Source organism: Aythya fuligula, chromosome 20 (assembly GCF_009819795.1).
Source record: "Aythya fuligula isolate bAytFul2 chromosome 20, bAytFul2.pri, whole genome shotgun sequence".
NCBI lineage: Eukaryota > Metazoa > Chordata > Aves > Anseriformes > Anatidae > Aythya > Aythya fuligula.
In genome coordinates this window covers 5756794-5771436 of record NC_045578.1, presented here as the reverse complement: position 1 = coordinate 5771436, position 14643 = coordinate 5756794, and the positions used below count along the sequence as shown (strand labels likewise).

General features: G+C 40.7%; 1 protein-coding gene across 2 annotated transcripts; it reads left to right on the top strand.

Moving 5' to 3' along the window:
• The first annotated feature begins 1886 nt into the window (after positions 1 to 1886).
• On the top strand, positions 1887 to 13747 carry PSPH (phosphoserine phosphatase). Of its 2 annotated transcripts, XM_032201111.1 has the most exons (6): positions 1887 to 2125; positions 8555 to 8713; positions 9421 to 9555; positions 11135 to 11280; positions 12098 to 12246; positions 13561 to 13747. In XM_032201111.1, the coding sequence occupies exons 2-6, from the start codon at positions 8574 to 8576 to the stop codon at positions 13669 to 13671; spliced, it is 681 nt and encodes a 226-aa protein (XP_032057002.1). In that variant the 5' UTR covers positions 1887 to 2125; positions 8555 to 8573; the 3' UTR covers positions 13672 to 13747. The 2 variants fall into 2 exon arrangements, with proteins under 2 accessions (XP_032057002.1, XP_032057000.1); XM_032201109.1 differs by lacking the exon at positions 1887 to 2125 and having other exon boundaries at positions 8541 to 8713.
• The last annotated feature ends 896 nt before the right edge of the window (positions 13748 to 14643 follow it).

Below are 14643 nucleotides of genomic sequence, written 5' to 3'. Positions count from 1 at the left end.
AAACATGACAGCCCAGCCCTGAGGAGCTGCAGTGCTAGTATCTGAGGTGCCGAGCTGCTCTGCCCACTGAAAATACCCAAATGCCTAGCTTTGCCCTAGACTCTATAGCCCACAGGTCACACATTGCTATTCTTGCCTCTGGTTAATTTTTGTTTGCCTCGATCTCTTCTCCAGGCTGTGCTCAGTAGAGGGCAGCCTTGTCACACCTATAGGCGCACCAGCAGGCACGCTGTATTTTTTTTTTTTATGTTTTCCCTGCTGCTCTTCTGTGATCCGTGTGGGTGATGTCCTGTGAAAGAGGCATTAATTCTCCATCCTAACATTTCCAGGCACATCTCTCTGTGCTTCCTTCCTGGGCCACATATGTCCAAGGGTGCTTATGTTATGGTTTAGTAATATTTCTCGTTTGCATTTTCACATTAAATGCCCATTTTGCAGCATTTTTCAGACAATACTACAAGCCTTTCTACATTTTTCAGTCTTTTAGTCGTAGGTGCCAAACAGTTTTGAATATTTGCTCTTAATGCATAGTAAAAATACAAGGCAGATGCTTACAATGCCTAAGTTACCCTTTGAAATTACTGGAGTTACAACAAAGTACAGCAGAATGGAATCAGTAATGTAATATTTAAACGAATTACAAACAACAAGTCTGTTAAACTAAGAAAAGTAATGGGAATATCCTTCATGAAATGTCCAGTAGCAATTCACTTAAGTGAAATCATGCAATGCTTATCTTGGCAGAAAAAAAACAACACAACAGATTCCCAGGAAAAACAGTTTTCTTTCATCTTTATCAAGATCTGTTTTTCTTTAACTGTATTCACCGAAACGATTTCTAAATCTGTTTTAAAACATACTGTCCTGCCACGATAAAACTCACAAACAGGAGCAGCCAAAACAGCGAACCACATCACCAGTTTTGCAGCAAAGAGGCTCGGTCCCATCTTTCCCTGGTGCAGGAAGTTTCTAATAGATGCTTGTATTGACAAGTAGTCACGCAAGTACTGAGAACATTTGAAAAAATGTACAGGAAGGCATAGGAGGAGAAGCACAGAAGGGTATTGATTTTAGTTCATACCCTTAAGTTTGAGGAATAATCCTGCCAGAATAGCAAAAACATCATGCATAGAATGTGACTGGTGTACCCAGTGGTGCAGAACAATCTTTCAAGATGGGTAGCAGTCATAAGACTCCTATCACAAGCGAATAAAAGAAGCTAAATCAGCAGTCTGGCTTTCTTGACCTTGAAACGAGTAATTGGCTTCATAGTTCTGGGTTGGCAGCCTCCTGTTTACTAACTAGTGCCCGCAGTCATGTCTGCGGGAAGTTCTTCTGTAGGATGCCAAAGCACTAGCACAGACAGGTTCTGCAATTTTCCCGTTGCTTTTGACAACATTTTATTTGGAGAAACAAAACAGAGCCTTCTCAGAAGCAGAGGCTTTCATTTTGCCTTCAAAGTTTGTGATGAATTTTGACTGCAGATTTTTTTGGTGTGTAATATTTTGCGCGCTCCGGTTTCACAGCTTAAGCCAAAATGCAATATTGCAATTTTAATGCGTGAAACCTTTGGTTTGCAGTGAAAACAAGTGCCCCTGCCTCTCACCCTGACTTCATGCCAAGGAAAACTCCTGGCTGTTGCTTGGCAGATCCCCTCCTCGCCTCTCCTCCCTGGTCCTCCCATGCCAGCACTCTGCGTGGAGGCAGGTGGGCTCGCTGAGCCCCGTCCTGCTCCCCGTGCCCGTGGCAGGGGCTGGCAGGCGAGCAAACCCCACATCATCTTGTGCACAGGCTGCTCCCTGCCAAGCCATGCCTACCCAAGCTGGGAGCGCCCCAAAGTGGGCCCGAACGGCTCCTCCCCTGACGTCGGCGAGGTTACACCTCTCTTCCTACGCCTGTCAGCGAACAGCTGGACTTCTCTGGTTACATGTGTGCAACCATTTAAAAAAAACATCCAGGCTGGCTTACTCAGCAGATTATAAAGAGTGATTTACAAAATGCGGCTTTCTTCCAGATCAGCCCGTGCCGTTGTATTTATGTGACTGAAGGTCTCAGCTGATCCGTTCTTTTCTTGTGCAGCCAAGAGGTTTGCAGCAGCAGCACCAGCCACGGCCAGTACAATACTGTAAGTCACCGGCAACGTTTCTTTCTCGCACTTTGGAAGGGGTTGGCGTTTGGTGTGTTCAGTTCCATAACACTTATCAGATTTTTCTTGCATAGGCAATGAGCTGTACGCTGGGGCTGTGCGCTGCCCTGCGAGATGCAGCAGCACTCTGCTGCCTATTTTATTACAGCAGCATGAATGAATGATGCAATCGCGCAGGGGGAAAGCATCATCATTTTGGCAGGACAGGCACAAGGGGATTGGAGAGATGGGAGATATGTACCGACATCCACCAGGTTCCCCCGATGCCTTTTCAATTACCTTTGAAAAGGTGCTTAAATAAAATGTGCTGTTAGGCACTGCTGTGCAGCTCTCAGTGTGTCGCTGCAAACATTCCATCTCTTGACTTGCTTACAGGTTTCTAGTACTACCTCGTAAACTGAACACGAAACAAGGAAGTTTGAAGCAGTCTTAGTGACTTTCAGTCACTAAGAATCATAGTGACTGAATCTCTCTATTCTCACACTGAAAACCACAGAAACTCCTAATTAAGGATGGGTTGAACTTAAAGAGCAGTATTTGCAGGAATATATAGTAAAAATTTGCTTAAATATAGCTAATCTGTTTAAATGCATAATCTCTCTTCTAAAGCACATTGCTTATACTGAGAATTACACCTCAACATAGCAAAGCCATGTTACCATATTATTCCCATTTTACAGGTAAAGGACTAGCAACAATGAAGGATTAAGTGCTTTGTTTAATACCATGGAAACCCTCCTGTGAACACTCTCATGGGCAGAGTCACACCTGTAGCAGGAACAGGCTCTGAGAAAAGGTTCAACAACAAACTTCTCCAAATCCCATATTCTAAGCAGCAGCTTCCCATCAGTGCAACAGAAACAGTCTTACATGGCTGCGTTTCTGTTAATCTCACTGAACGTTCAGTGCAACATTTCTCTGCTCTGGGAATATAGCTCACAGTGACTTTGTTCTCACGCACATCAGGGCAAACTGGGACTAACTTCACTGATGCCAGGGAAATAACTCAGGGCAAAGTGAGACCAAAATGGGTCTTGTTATGGAGCAGTAGCTTTCAATATAGTGCTCACACTCACATTATTAAATGTGAGAATGAATCAGAATCACAAACATCAGAGACTGTTTACACACTGTAGGATATTCCCAAATGATCTCTTAAAAAAAAAAAAAAAAAAAGCATTTTAAGGAGTATTTCATTAAGATTCACTTAATCTTCATTTTTTTCACAGCAAGAAATGTGAACATAATATAAAGTAGCAGTGTAACAACACTTCTGAAAGATGAAATAAGATAACAAGTCAAGTAGAGTCACGATGGAGATTTTGAGATCTCTTAATGATCTCATCAAAATAAACCAGCCACAGAACACCCGGAGTCCTGAGTACCGTTTCATGTTCCTTTTGCATTAGCAGATCTTGCAGATGTTTCAGTTTTTCACAGTGTGGCAAGTGCCCTTCTTTGAAGGGTCAGCAAACAGAAAAGATTACAGTTGTTTTCCTTTAACATGTGGTCTTACATAATTGCTAGGCTTGCTGCTGTGACTCCGCCCTCTCTGTTACGAAAGAGAACTATTTCTTGTGGAAATGCCAGTTTTTTTCCAAGTGGCCTAATGAAGTACTTAATAGCCTGGAGACAAGGAGATCCATGGGAATTCCACTTCCCCTTGTGATTTCCTTTTTGTTCATCTCAAGTTTCACCTTTCCCTTTGTCACTTCCTTCTTACACCTTCTTTAGTCTATTCTTTGCCCAGTGTTTTTTCTTTTTCTCATTTTCTTCCTTTCATTTTTTCCCCATCGTATTTTATTACCAGACCTGTTGAAATGTTTGCTGCTTGGATAGCTTTCCAGCATGGAAATAATAGAATAGAAATAGATTTCTTATCTGAAATATGATGGCTGAATGATCAGAGATCTTCTACCCAAGTTTTTCATATGGAGACTGAACTTATAATTATTAGTTGTGGGAATTTCTTTTTTCTTACCATCTCATAAAAACATTGATGTGTGTAAGCAATCGGATATTCTGTGTTTTAGAGTAATTCATCTCTGCCAACCACAGAGGACCATACCACTCTGGAATTAAAAACTGCTATTCCTTTACTATTATCATTTAGAGAATTGTCCATAGAAGAGCTTAGCACAGCTTCAATTCTTTTTCCTCATATTTTCAGGTGACACCTACCTGTAGACAAGAATCACAGATGCATAGAATCAGAGTATCCTGAGTTGGAAGGGACCCACAAGGATCATGGAATTCAACTTCTGATTCTACACAGGGCAACCTAAGAGTTAGGCCATACATCTAAGAGTATTGTCCAAACACTTATACAGTGACAGGTTTGGGGCCATGACTTCCCCAGTCACATGAGCTACCTTATTTGTTCTTATATCCCCTGCATGTTTAATTCTAGGCAGTTTTCTGGTGAATGCCATGGCAAGATGGCCCAGGAAAAAATCTGAACACAAAGGAAGGAACAGAACATCTTCTACTTGTAATTCCCTCTGCTCCTGGGGCCCATTGCTCAATCATGAATAGCCTTGCCTTATGCTCCCATTTACGTTTATGGCTGGGAACAAAAATCACAAGTCACTGAAATTGGCATGTTACTGTTTGGAATGGCTTTTGCTGACCTCTGGAGTTGATGGTCACCCCTGGAGCTTTGCCGACAAAAGCAGAAGAACGTTATTTCATCCCAAGTGAAGCATCTTTAACTCCTAAATTTTTTCTCACCAGCAAGACTCCCTGCAATAGCTGAAGCTTCCCACATAGGTTCTCCTCTTTGATCCAGCAAGAGCTTCCCTATTTTACAGCTCATCACAAGTTCTCCAACTTGTGTGATTATATATTTGCCAAAAATGTGTTTTCCAGAACTCAGTGCCTGGCTACAAAAGGAATTGGAAGGCTTTTGGCAAGCCACTCATCAAGGCAGATCAGGAACTACTGCTCTGTTCTGCATTTCAGAACACAATTCTTCTCTTACAATTTGTCATTTTTAGGCATCATAAACCATAGCCTTAAACGCTTTTGAAAGTTACTGCATAGAACAAAGAGAGGACAGAGTTAATTCCAGCCACGGCTTTGTATACATATCCATCAAAGTGAAATTCACAGCAGTGGTGTCATCATTGTAAGGAATATTCAGAAGGGAAGGGAGTATGGGAAGTTTAGATGACAGGGAGAAGGGAAAGTTCATGTCCCTTCCTTCCTCCTCCCAATGTTTTTTTCTAGCTATAACATTATTCTCAGAGAGATTAAAATTCTGAAGACACATATCCAAAAATATATTTCAGGTTCCCACCAAGAAATCACATAACAGTGCTGTGTCACCACACAGTGATATTGCATCATATTGGTCATGTTGCAGTGCAGCCCCAGGTTAGCATGAGGCAATGTGACTGCTTTGCATAAGAAGGAATCAGTGTTGGAACACAATGACGCAAATGTCACACCAGAATGATGCAACAAGTTTGCCCAGTAGAGCAAATCCTTAAAACTGGCACCAAAACCAAGGCTGAATTCTTAGTGGACTTTATAATTTCCAGTAGGCTGGAAAAAAAAAAAATAATGGCATGCTATTTAAATAATGCTAGCGGACATTTTTAAAAATTCCACTGCACAAAAAGATCTAGCAAATGGCTGTCAAGCCCTGTCCTGAAGTCAAAGCCCTCCTGCTCTGGAAATCCAAATCTTCCACTGAAAATTCAAAACAGTGCTGTGGAGTCAAGGTCAAGCCAAGGCTAACGCAAAGTAAACCTGGAATTCACATTTCACGTGTCCACCTGCTGCCAAGTCTTAGCTCAGAACCAGTTTTGGTCCAAGGAAAGTTTTTATGTCCACTGTCTGTCTGTACCCACTCACCTTTGCTTTCTGGGACTCTGGAGAGGTTGAGCCCAGGCTCTGTCCTACTTTCCTACTCCCAAACTGTACGTTCAGGAGGGAAGTGTGGGCTGGGTGGTATCTGCTCTCCTGTCCTCATTCACACCTGTGACACAGTTGAGCATTAGGTAAGCCACTGTGTCACCTTTGCAGCTTCGTGCAAAAGCCGTGAACCTACTTTGGGTATTACAGTCATATGCTCATACCACAAAACTCAAGAACACCTAGAATTATCCCCCTCAACTTGTCCTGTTCCGTGGCTGCCTTTGGATAGCTTTGCCTTTAATCAGTCACGACTTGCTCTCTCTGTTTCTTGCTTTTTCATATTTAGCACTGATATCTACCCAGTAAACAGAGATTAATTCTTACAGATATGGTTCTTTGCTGTTCACAGCAGGTTTCACTCCTTAGGTTTGGCTGCTTCAATTATACAGACTTTTTCTTTTACCTTTCGATGAAGGCCTGGGGTATTTTCTCTTACTCTATACACATGAGCAGATAATAGATGTGTGCATGTTTGTGTTCTATACATTTTTTTCAGTGGTTATGATTATTTTCCATAAAGCCCTTTGTATCCCAGCACTCACCATATGGTGTCAATGGCACTTCATTTAGTGCTGGTGTCGGATGTCCTGCATAGCCTTGGTGTTGTGGGAAGCACAAGGCCCTAACTGAGGGCTCTAAGTCAGACAAACTGCTGTGACAGCAGTCCTCATGGATGGACATGCAGGCAATGCCACTTACACCTCTGCAGAAAACTTGAATTAAGAGCAAAAAGTGAAGAATAGTTAATGAGGAAGGTGTTGGGACTACAGCTAGACTGGGTTATGTATTTGAATGAAAACTCTATCCTGGACAGCTCACAGACTCTTTTTCTGTTGAGAAACGTATTCAATTCTGCTTCTGACAGGGTAAACCCAGTTCATCAGATTAGCTGCTACTGTCTGCAGTTAGCTCAGTTTGATCCCAAGTTTTTACTCAGTAGTTAATCCATCAGTCCTTAGTAACGCAGAACTGCTCTCATGTTGATTTGTGCAGCTAAGGACTGAATAAAATCGAAACCTTCAGGATCTAGCCTAGTAATAATAGTGCAGGCTTGAACAGCAGCTTTTAATCTGAAACCTTAAAGCACCTGGACAACTTCTACCTGCCACATGGCAGGGTAAAGACTGTAATCTATTAGCAAGCCTAGTTGTGGGAATAAAACCACAGAAGTCCCATCAGGAAACAGCACTGGTGTTTACCATTTGTGATCCTTAGATGACTCCTGTCCAATGGTTAGCTACGTCAGTACCAATCAGCTCCTAGGCTCTTCCACAGCAAGATATTTAGCAATTAGTTCTCCATCTTCACTCAATGTCTTTTGTGTGCAGAGGGTGAGAAGTTTGTCCCAAAAGGGCAAAAAACTAAATGTTTTGTGGAAACTTGTGTATGTAAGACCTGTCACCATGAAAACTGACAGGATATATAAGAGGAAAATGTATTTGTTGCGTGAGAAGAAAGCAAAAGGTGAAGATATACAACATGCTGTTTAAAGGTATTTTTGTCTCTATTCCAGAAAAAGGAAGAACCTACTACCCAGGTCAGTTATATGAGACTTGTCTTGCAGGAAGTTTAAGAGATTAGAAGAGATAACCAAACATGAGCTTCAACAAAGATCTGGGAAATGGGACAGATACAAAGCTGTACTTGTGTCTAAATGTACTACTGGTAAATAGCAAGATCCACACTGCAATCCCTTTTGAAAGGGTAAAGCATGATTAGTAATGTAGAGTAAGAAAATCCCTGATTAACACCTTGTGCTTCTGGTCTGCTGAAGTGCTCAGTACATTTAACTGGACAGATATAAAAGGGAAGAAAATGAACTTTTGACAGGTATTGTTATGGAAAAAGTCATGGTTGTGGGCTTTGGGAACTTCACTCAACCCCTTAAGATATCACCACATTATATTAATCAAGACAGAGAAAAGCATCTAAACCTTCATGATTTAGGGACGACTACTCACTGATAGGTTTGAGACAGTTATATGCCTACTGCAATCAAGCAAATCTTTAAGGGTTGGTTGTCTTTTACTGTCTCCTGGAGCAACTAATTTGACACCACAGACCAGGTCTGATGAGAAATCAAGATCCATTTGAGCAATCAAGATCCATTCGAGCAGTGAAGGCAAGACGAGACAGGAAATTTTAAGTCCTGTCCAGTAGTTGGCAGTCTGATGGTTCAGCAAATGCCAAGTATTACAACCTTGAACCCCACCTGAACACCAATGGGCTGAGCCTGCAGAGAGCAAATCAGCAGCTGACCACAGCTCCCCAGCCCACCCATAACGTAAGCTGAACATCAGTAGGCAGCAACAGCAGTGAGCAAATCAGCAACAGAGCCAGACCTCCACCGCCACTCACACTTTGATAAAAGCTGGCTAGCAGGCTGTGCTCGGTCCTTCTCACAACGAGCCGAGCAGTCGCTGCAATGGCTCAAGACGGAGTCCAGTACTGTGACTCACAGAAACAATTCATCTTATCCTCTTACAGTAAGAAGGTTCCTAAAAGGATGGCGTCTCTCCTGGAGATGAAAGAAATCTTCCGCAATGCTGATGCAGTGTGCTTTGATGTGGACAGTACAGTCATCAGGGAAGAAGGCATTGATGAGCTTGCAAAGTTCTGTGGAGTTGGAGATGCCGTCGCAGAGATGTATGTATATTTGCTGTTTACTTCACATGAACATTAGTGAAAAATAAGCATGGATAAGGTTAAACCTGTGACAACAGTTTCACAATACAGATTAATTCATCTCTGTCACAGGAGATTATTACCATTTAAAAAAAAAGATGTTAGGAATAGTAAGTGGAATTAATGCATAATGAAGTAACTTTTTTTTTTTTTTGAATTGTGAAGCCACTCAACAGGACTATACTGAAATAAATTCTCTAAATTAAATGTCTTTGATATACTCAGATAAGGCCTCATCATAACATTTGACAAAGAACTAGCAGAACCTTATTATGAGACAGAGGAGACTGGACTCTTCATCCAAGTGAAGAGGCTGATGTTTCCATTGAAACTTGTAGCGAAAGCCCTGTTAATTTCAGAGAAGAGCAGCTGGGCTGTGATTTAGGAATACTGGTCCCAGTGGCTCAGATTGCATTCACAGAGTATCAGCTTTCCTTTGCCTCACTGGTTCTTACAAAAGCACCAGTCTGTGGAGCTCTTCTACCACTGGTTGCTACCAACCTTTTCAGTGTACCAATCTTGTCCTTTACAACACAGATAATGTGGTATAACCCAGAAGCTATGGGGTCTTAACTTGTTCCTTGGCATTCCTGTTAAAATAACAGCTCTTGGGAGAAGCCTCATCTTGTTAAGTGTCACTGATTTGTTTTGTTTGGATCACAATTCAGGACTCGCAGAGCTATGGGTGGCACTGTGACATTCAAAGCAGCTTTAACAGCACGACTAGGACTCATACGACCCTCCTACGAGCAAGTGCAAAAATTAATATCTGACAATCCACCTCAGCTAACGCCAGGAATCCGGTAAGAAGAATTTCAAATGATCTAATGAAAAAGTATTCCAAAAGCACATAGCATAAATCAACAAAATTCTGTGACATTAGCGAAGCTGAAAGAATGTGAAGCTGATATAGAAAGCTTTCCTACTCCATTTCCATGTTGTTTGTGTACAAAGCTTAGATCAGGAGCTTATAATAGCCTGGATCCATGTTGAGTGGATAAGTGTCTGTATAAAAAGAAACTGTCTTAGGTATTAACTGGCATTTTGGCTGGCAAGCTGACATTCCGGCGTGAGAATTCGATGGGCATGGAAAATAATCTGCTCCACATGTAGAAGTATTTTTTTTTTCTTTTGAAGGGAGCCAGGAGGAAGATTATTACTGAATAAAAACTACTGGCTTAGTCTATTCTGTAATTATATTCTCTCTCACACTTCTGCATGCAGTCATCACTGGACTCAGCTTAGGGGATCCACTTTCAGAGCTACACATTCCATACTGACATAAAAAATCATTAGAGGCAAATACATCCATGCATATACACGTATTCCTTCATCTTTGGGTTTAGATATAACATTAACTATTTCAACTGAAAAGGTTTTTCTTTCTATTCAGATTGTTTCAAACAGTTGAAAATAATTTCTTTATTATGAAACATGGCCATAGCTATAAATCTAAAACATTTTTAGCATATACAGCTTTTAATACAATATTGTACTTGTATTTTCTCCTTGAGATGAAGCACATGCTCAGCTTTTTCTGTAGAAGGCATAGCTAGATGTAACAACAAAGGGGTCATTGTCTCCATGTTTAGAATCACATGACTTTCCTTTTAATTCCTTCCTTTTCTTCCTCCTTTTCTGTGTAGCCTGCTTTAAGCTTCCACTTTGCTTTTCAGTGTTTAGCATTTCTTCTGTTACTGTTATCACTTCTACTGCTTAGCGTTGTTGCATGTTGATTTTCCTGCCTCTAGAACCAACTTTTATAAAACTTTCAATTGCCATCAAGTCCCGTTGATACTAACCGGGTCTGAAAATTTCTCACTTTTTAATTCTTTTTCTGTAGCTGGTGCCCTTTTCTACACAGAGTATCAATGTCTTGGGGGAATCAAGTCAGAGTTAGAAAAATGTTCACACTTTGTGCACTTTCCAGCCCACTTTTATATTTTTGTGCAGTGGCTTTATCTCCACTGCATTCCCTGCTCTTTTTCAGTGTTACAGATTGTTTATCTCACTGGTTTTACACTTAGCCTCAGAAAACAACCTGAACTGGATCTGGGCTCATTTGTTCAGGGGAACTAATATGAACAATATGAAAGTATAATGGAAATATTTCTAGGGAGCACTTGTTTCTGAGCAACTAAATACCTGTTCATATCTAGACATGATGGTTTTGTTCAGCTCATTTCAAGCAAGGTATATGCACAAACTTGTGAAGAAAAGATGGAAAATCTTCAAGCAGCTGAGAAGGATGGAGTTGGAAAGCAGCAGGCAAATAAACTGGAATAACAAAATAGATGGGTGGCCTTGTTTAGGAAAGATCTATTTTGGCTTTCTTGTTATCCTTTCAGCACACTCATGCTTGGTGACTTTCTTTCTTCCCAGGGAGCTGGTGAACAGGCTTCATCAACGCGGGGTACAGGTCTTCTTGGTCTCCGGAGGGTTTCAGAGCATCGTGGAACATGTGGCCTTGCAGCTGAACATTCCAACAGCAAATGTCTTTGCCAACAGGCTGAAGTTTTACTTTAATGGTGAGATTCCCCTAACAGGTCTTTTCTTTGCTAATTAATGCAATTTTTGCGTGTGTGCGTTCAAACAGTCAGATACTGGGCTACAGATATTGTCCAACCTACATCACCTCATTACCAATCCTGCTAGCTTCAAGATCAATCCAGCTGTCTCCTAGTAGGGAAATAGCCAAACTTCCTCCCAAAATATGAACTCAGGCCCTTTTCCAGACATATGAAATAGAGCTGTAGTTACTTTTTAATTGCAAACTGTGCCAAAGTTAAAAAGCATTACAGTTGCTGAGAGCAGTTTCATTTTCTCTCTCTTTCAAGTGTAAAGAATTTATTACACTTACCTGCTTTCAGAGGCAAACTTCATTTTCAGTGACTCTGAGGTATGCATGAAGACCAATGGAGACTTTTGCAGAGCTGCTGTGGACTTTACGCTAGTGTAATCGAGCAGAACTGTGTTCAGTGAGCTTGGTTCTTACTCAGTGTTTCATACACTGTTTACGTATCACACTGAATGCTGCTTTTGAAATGTTTAGACCAGAATGACTGGATCAAAGTGACTGGGAATGGATTTGACATGCTACCATACAGGGTTTCTCCTTTTGTCCTAACATTTCAGCTTTTTGAAAACATCCCCACTGAAGACTTCTGTAAAATCCTAGTTTTTATGCTTACCTTCTGATTACTTCTTTGGGATGCTGAAATTGTGAGGCTTATGGGACTGCAAGTAATTAGCTGTTTTCTTGAAGAAAAGACCACAGGCATGCATCTTTCTTCATCTACATGAAAATATGCTGTGTGTCTAATTTGTCCTTCCACTGTTTTCTAGGAGAATATGCAGGATTTGATGAAACACAACCAACAGCTGAATCAGGGGGGAAAGGAAAAGTTATTACTCATCTGAAGGAACAGTTCCATTTCAAGAAAGTAGTTATGATTGGAGATGGAGCTACAGACATGGAAGCCTGTCCCCCAGCTGTAAGTATTAAAAAATTTGAATTCCAAATTTCCTTTGATTAATTTGTGTGTGTGGGAATTATGGTTTAAATTCTTTATAGGACTTCAAGGAAGATCTTCAGCACTTCCCAGAGCCTAAAAGATCTGTGTAGGTAGCTTCCTCTAGAAAGGCTGCATCATGCAACGGCTGATTTCTCTTGATTAGCCAGTTTCAGTAAAGGTTCCACTCTCTGAGCCAGGGTTCTAGCTCAGTCCAGCAGAAATGTATAAAGTCTACCAACCTATCACAAATCAGGCTGATCTGCCTTTCCCATCTATGTTGCCACAATAACTGCTTGCTTCTGCACAGTGCTCTGTACAGAGGTCCTACACTACCCAGATCACAGTTCAGGCCAGTATTTAACGTTGCTAAGCATGAAGGTCTGGTGCACATTTACTTGATACCAGCCTAGCAAGAAGGTTCATCTCACTTGATACCTCTGAAGATAGCAGCCCTACCAGGGCTATTCAGCCCTATTATTCAGCCCTAGACAGGGTGGAATAATAATAAGAATAGAAAGACAGCTTATATAAACCGTCATTTCACAGAGGAGGGATCTTTCTCATCTCTAGTGCCTTTCTCTACAAAAAAAAAGTAACTCAGAGCCGCTGCTTTGCCAATGCTGGGGGCAGATATCCTAGTGCACGGAAATGCACAGGAACAGACTCTAAGGGCTGCTGCTGATGTGAGTTAGGACAAGATATCCCTTAGCATTAAATATGTGCACGATCAAAGCAGCTTCGTATTTGCTTTATGCTTTCTATCTGAAGGCAAAAAAAAAAACAGCAGTGGAAATTTTAAACACTGTTTTCTAAGACCCAGAAATGATGATTGTTTCTGGTTAATGATTGAAATCTTGGTTAATGTTTACTCTTGGTATCTATCAAATGAGGTAAACAGAGTTAAGATAAAAAGTAGGGATAATTGTGAGATGCTGCTTGCACGTTCAGATGTTAACTCACGCTTGAATAGTAAGTAAGGCTTTATGTTGCATCACAGCTCCATTTGATTTTCAGTAAAATTTCAGATCTGAACAATCCTGAAGTTACAAGGCACTGAGACACACCTTTGCTATTGGAACTAACCTTTTAGTAACCAAAGTGGTGTAAAATTAAATGTTAACGAAGTTCCTGTTAATAAATATGAAAATGAACACGGCAAGTAACATAGGTGAAGAAGCAGGGAGGAACATCACCATTAAAAAATGCAATCTTAAAAGCACACTTAATTGCTGAGAAGCTCCATTCCTTACACAGAACTGCAATAACTCATGCCCATTCTTTCTGTTTTGCCAGGACTGCTTCATTGGATTCGGAGGGAATGTAATCAGAAAGCAAGTAAAGGAGAAAGCTAAATGGTACATTACTCACTTTGATGAACTGCTAAAGGAACTGGAAGAACGATAAATTATACAGTAAAATAATATATTTAACAACTATAAGTCAATTATACAATGTAATTAAACATATATTTGTTTGCAAAGTTGTGTTCTGGACTTTTTAATGATTCTGGGTGTTGGGTACCTTCCTTCTCTGATCTGAAACTCGTGTTGCAAATGGCGACATGCTACTCAAATATTTTGTAATGCAATGGTAAGATTTTTTTAAACACCTTTTCCAAGGTGTAAGAGGTGCAGGATGGTAAGTACTTTCCCTTCCAAAGAATCTCAGAAGTAGGTTAAACAGTGAACAGATAGGTAGGAAACATTACTAAATATCTCTGAGTTCATTAAAATATGGCTACAGGAGAACCTGAGGTGTCATCTGTTACTCAACATCATTGTTACTCAACCTGTAGTCTAAGACATGAGATATATGCAAATGCCAGATATATGCAATATTCATCAGCATCCTAGAAGCATATTTTAAAACGAGTAATACAGTGCTTCACATACCTCATTAAAATACAAGCAAACTCTAAAATGTTGATTTTGTCAGACGGTCACAGTTTACTTAAGTGTTTTATTTAACAATCCTTCCCTGCTAACCTATAACTGTACAGAACCTGACTCGCCTGCCTTTACAAAACGTCTGCTGATTAAGAAAACCCTAGGAAACTTATCTGGCCTCTTTCTCTGCCTCAAGTGTGGATCAACCACCCTCAAACTGTTTGTGCCAGAAGTCTAACCTGTTCTAAACAAGTATTTCTCTGAGCTTCAGCTAATGAATCCTAGTTTCTTAAGGCTTTGTCTTTCATGGCTGCAATGTTTGATCCAAGAGGGACTTTATCCAGAACTCACTTGATAAATTGTGCTTTTTTTTTTTGTCAGCAAATCCTTGACAACTTTTGCAAGTATGTCTTTTTAAGCAGCTCTGCTGACACATCATGGTACTTTTCTTTCCCTGACTTATAAGAATATAATCTGAGATAATGTAAAA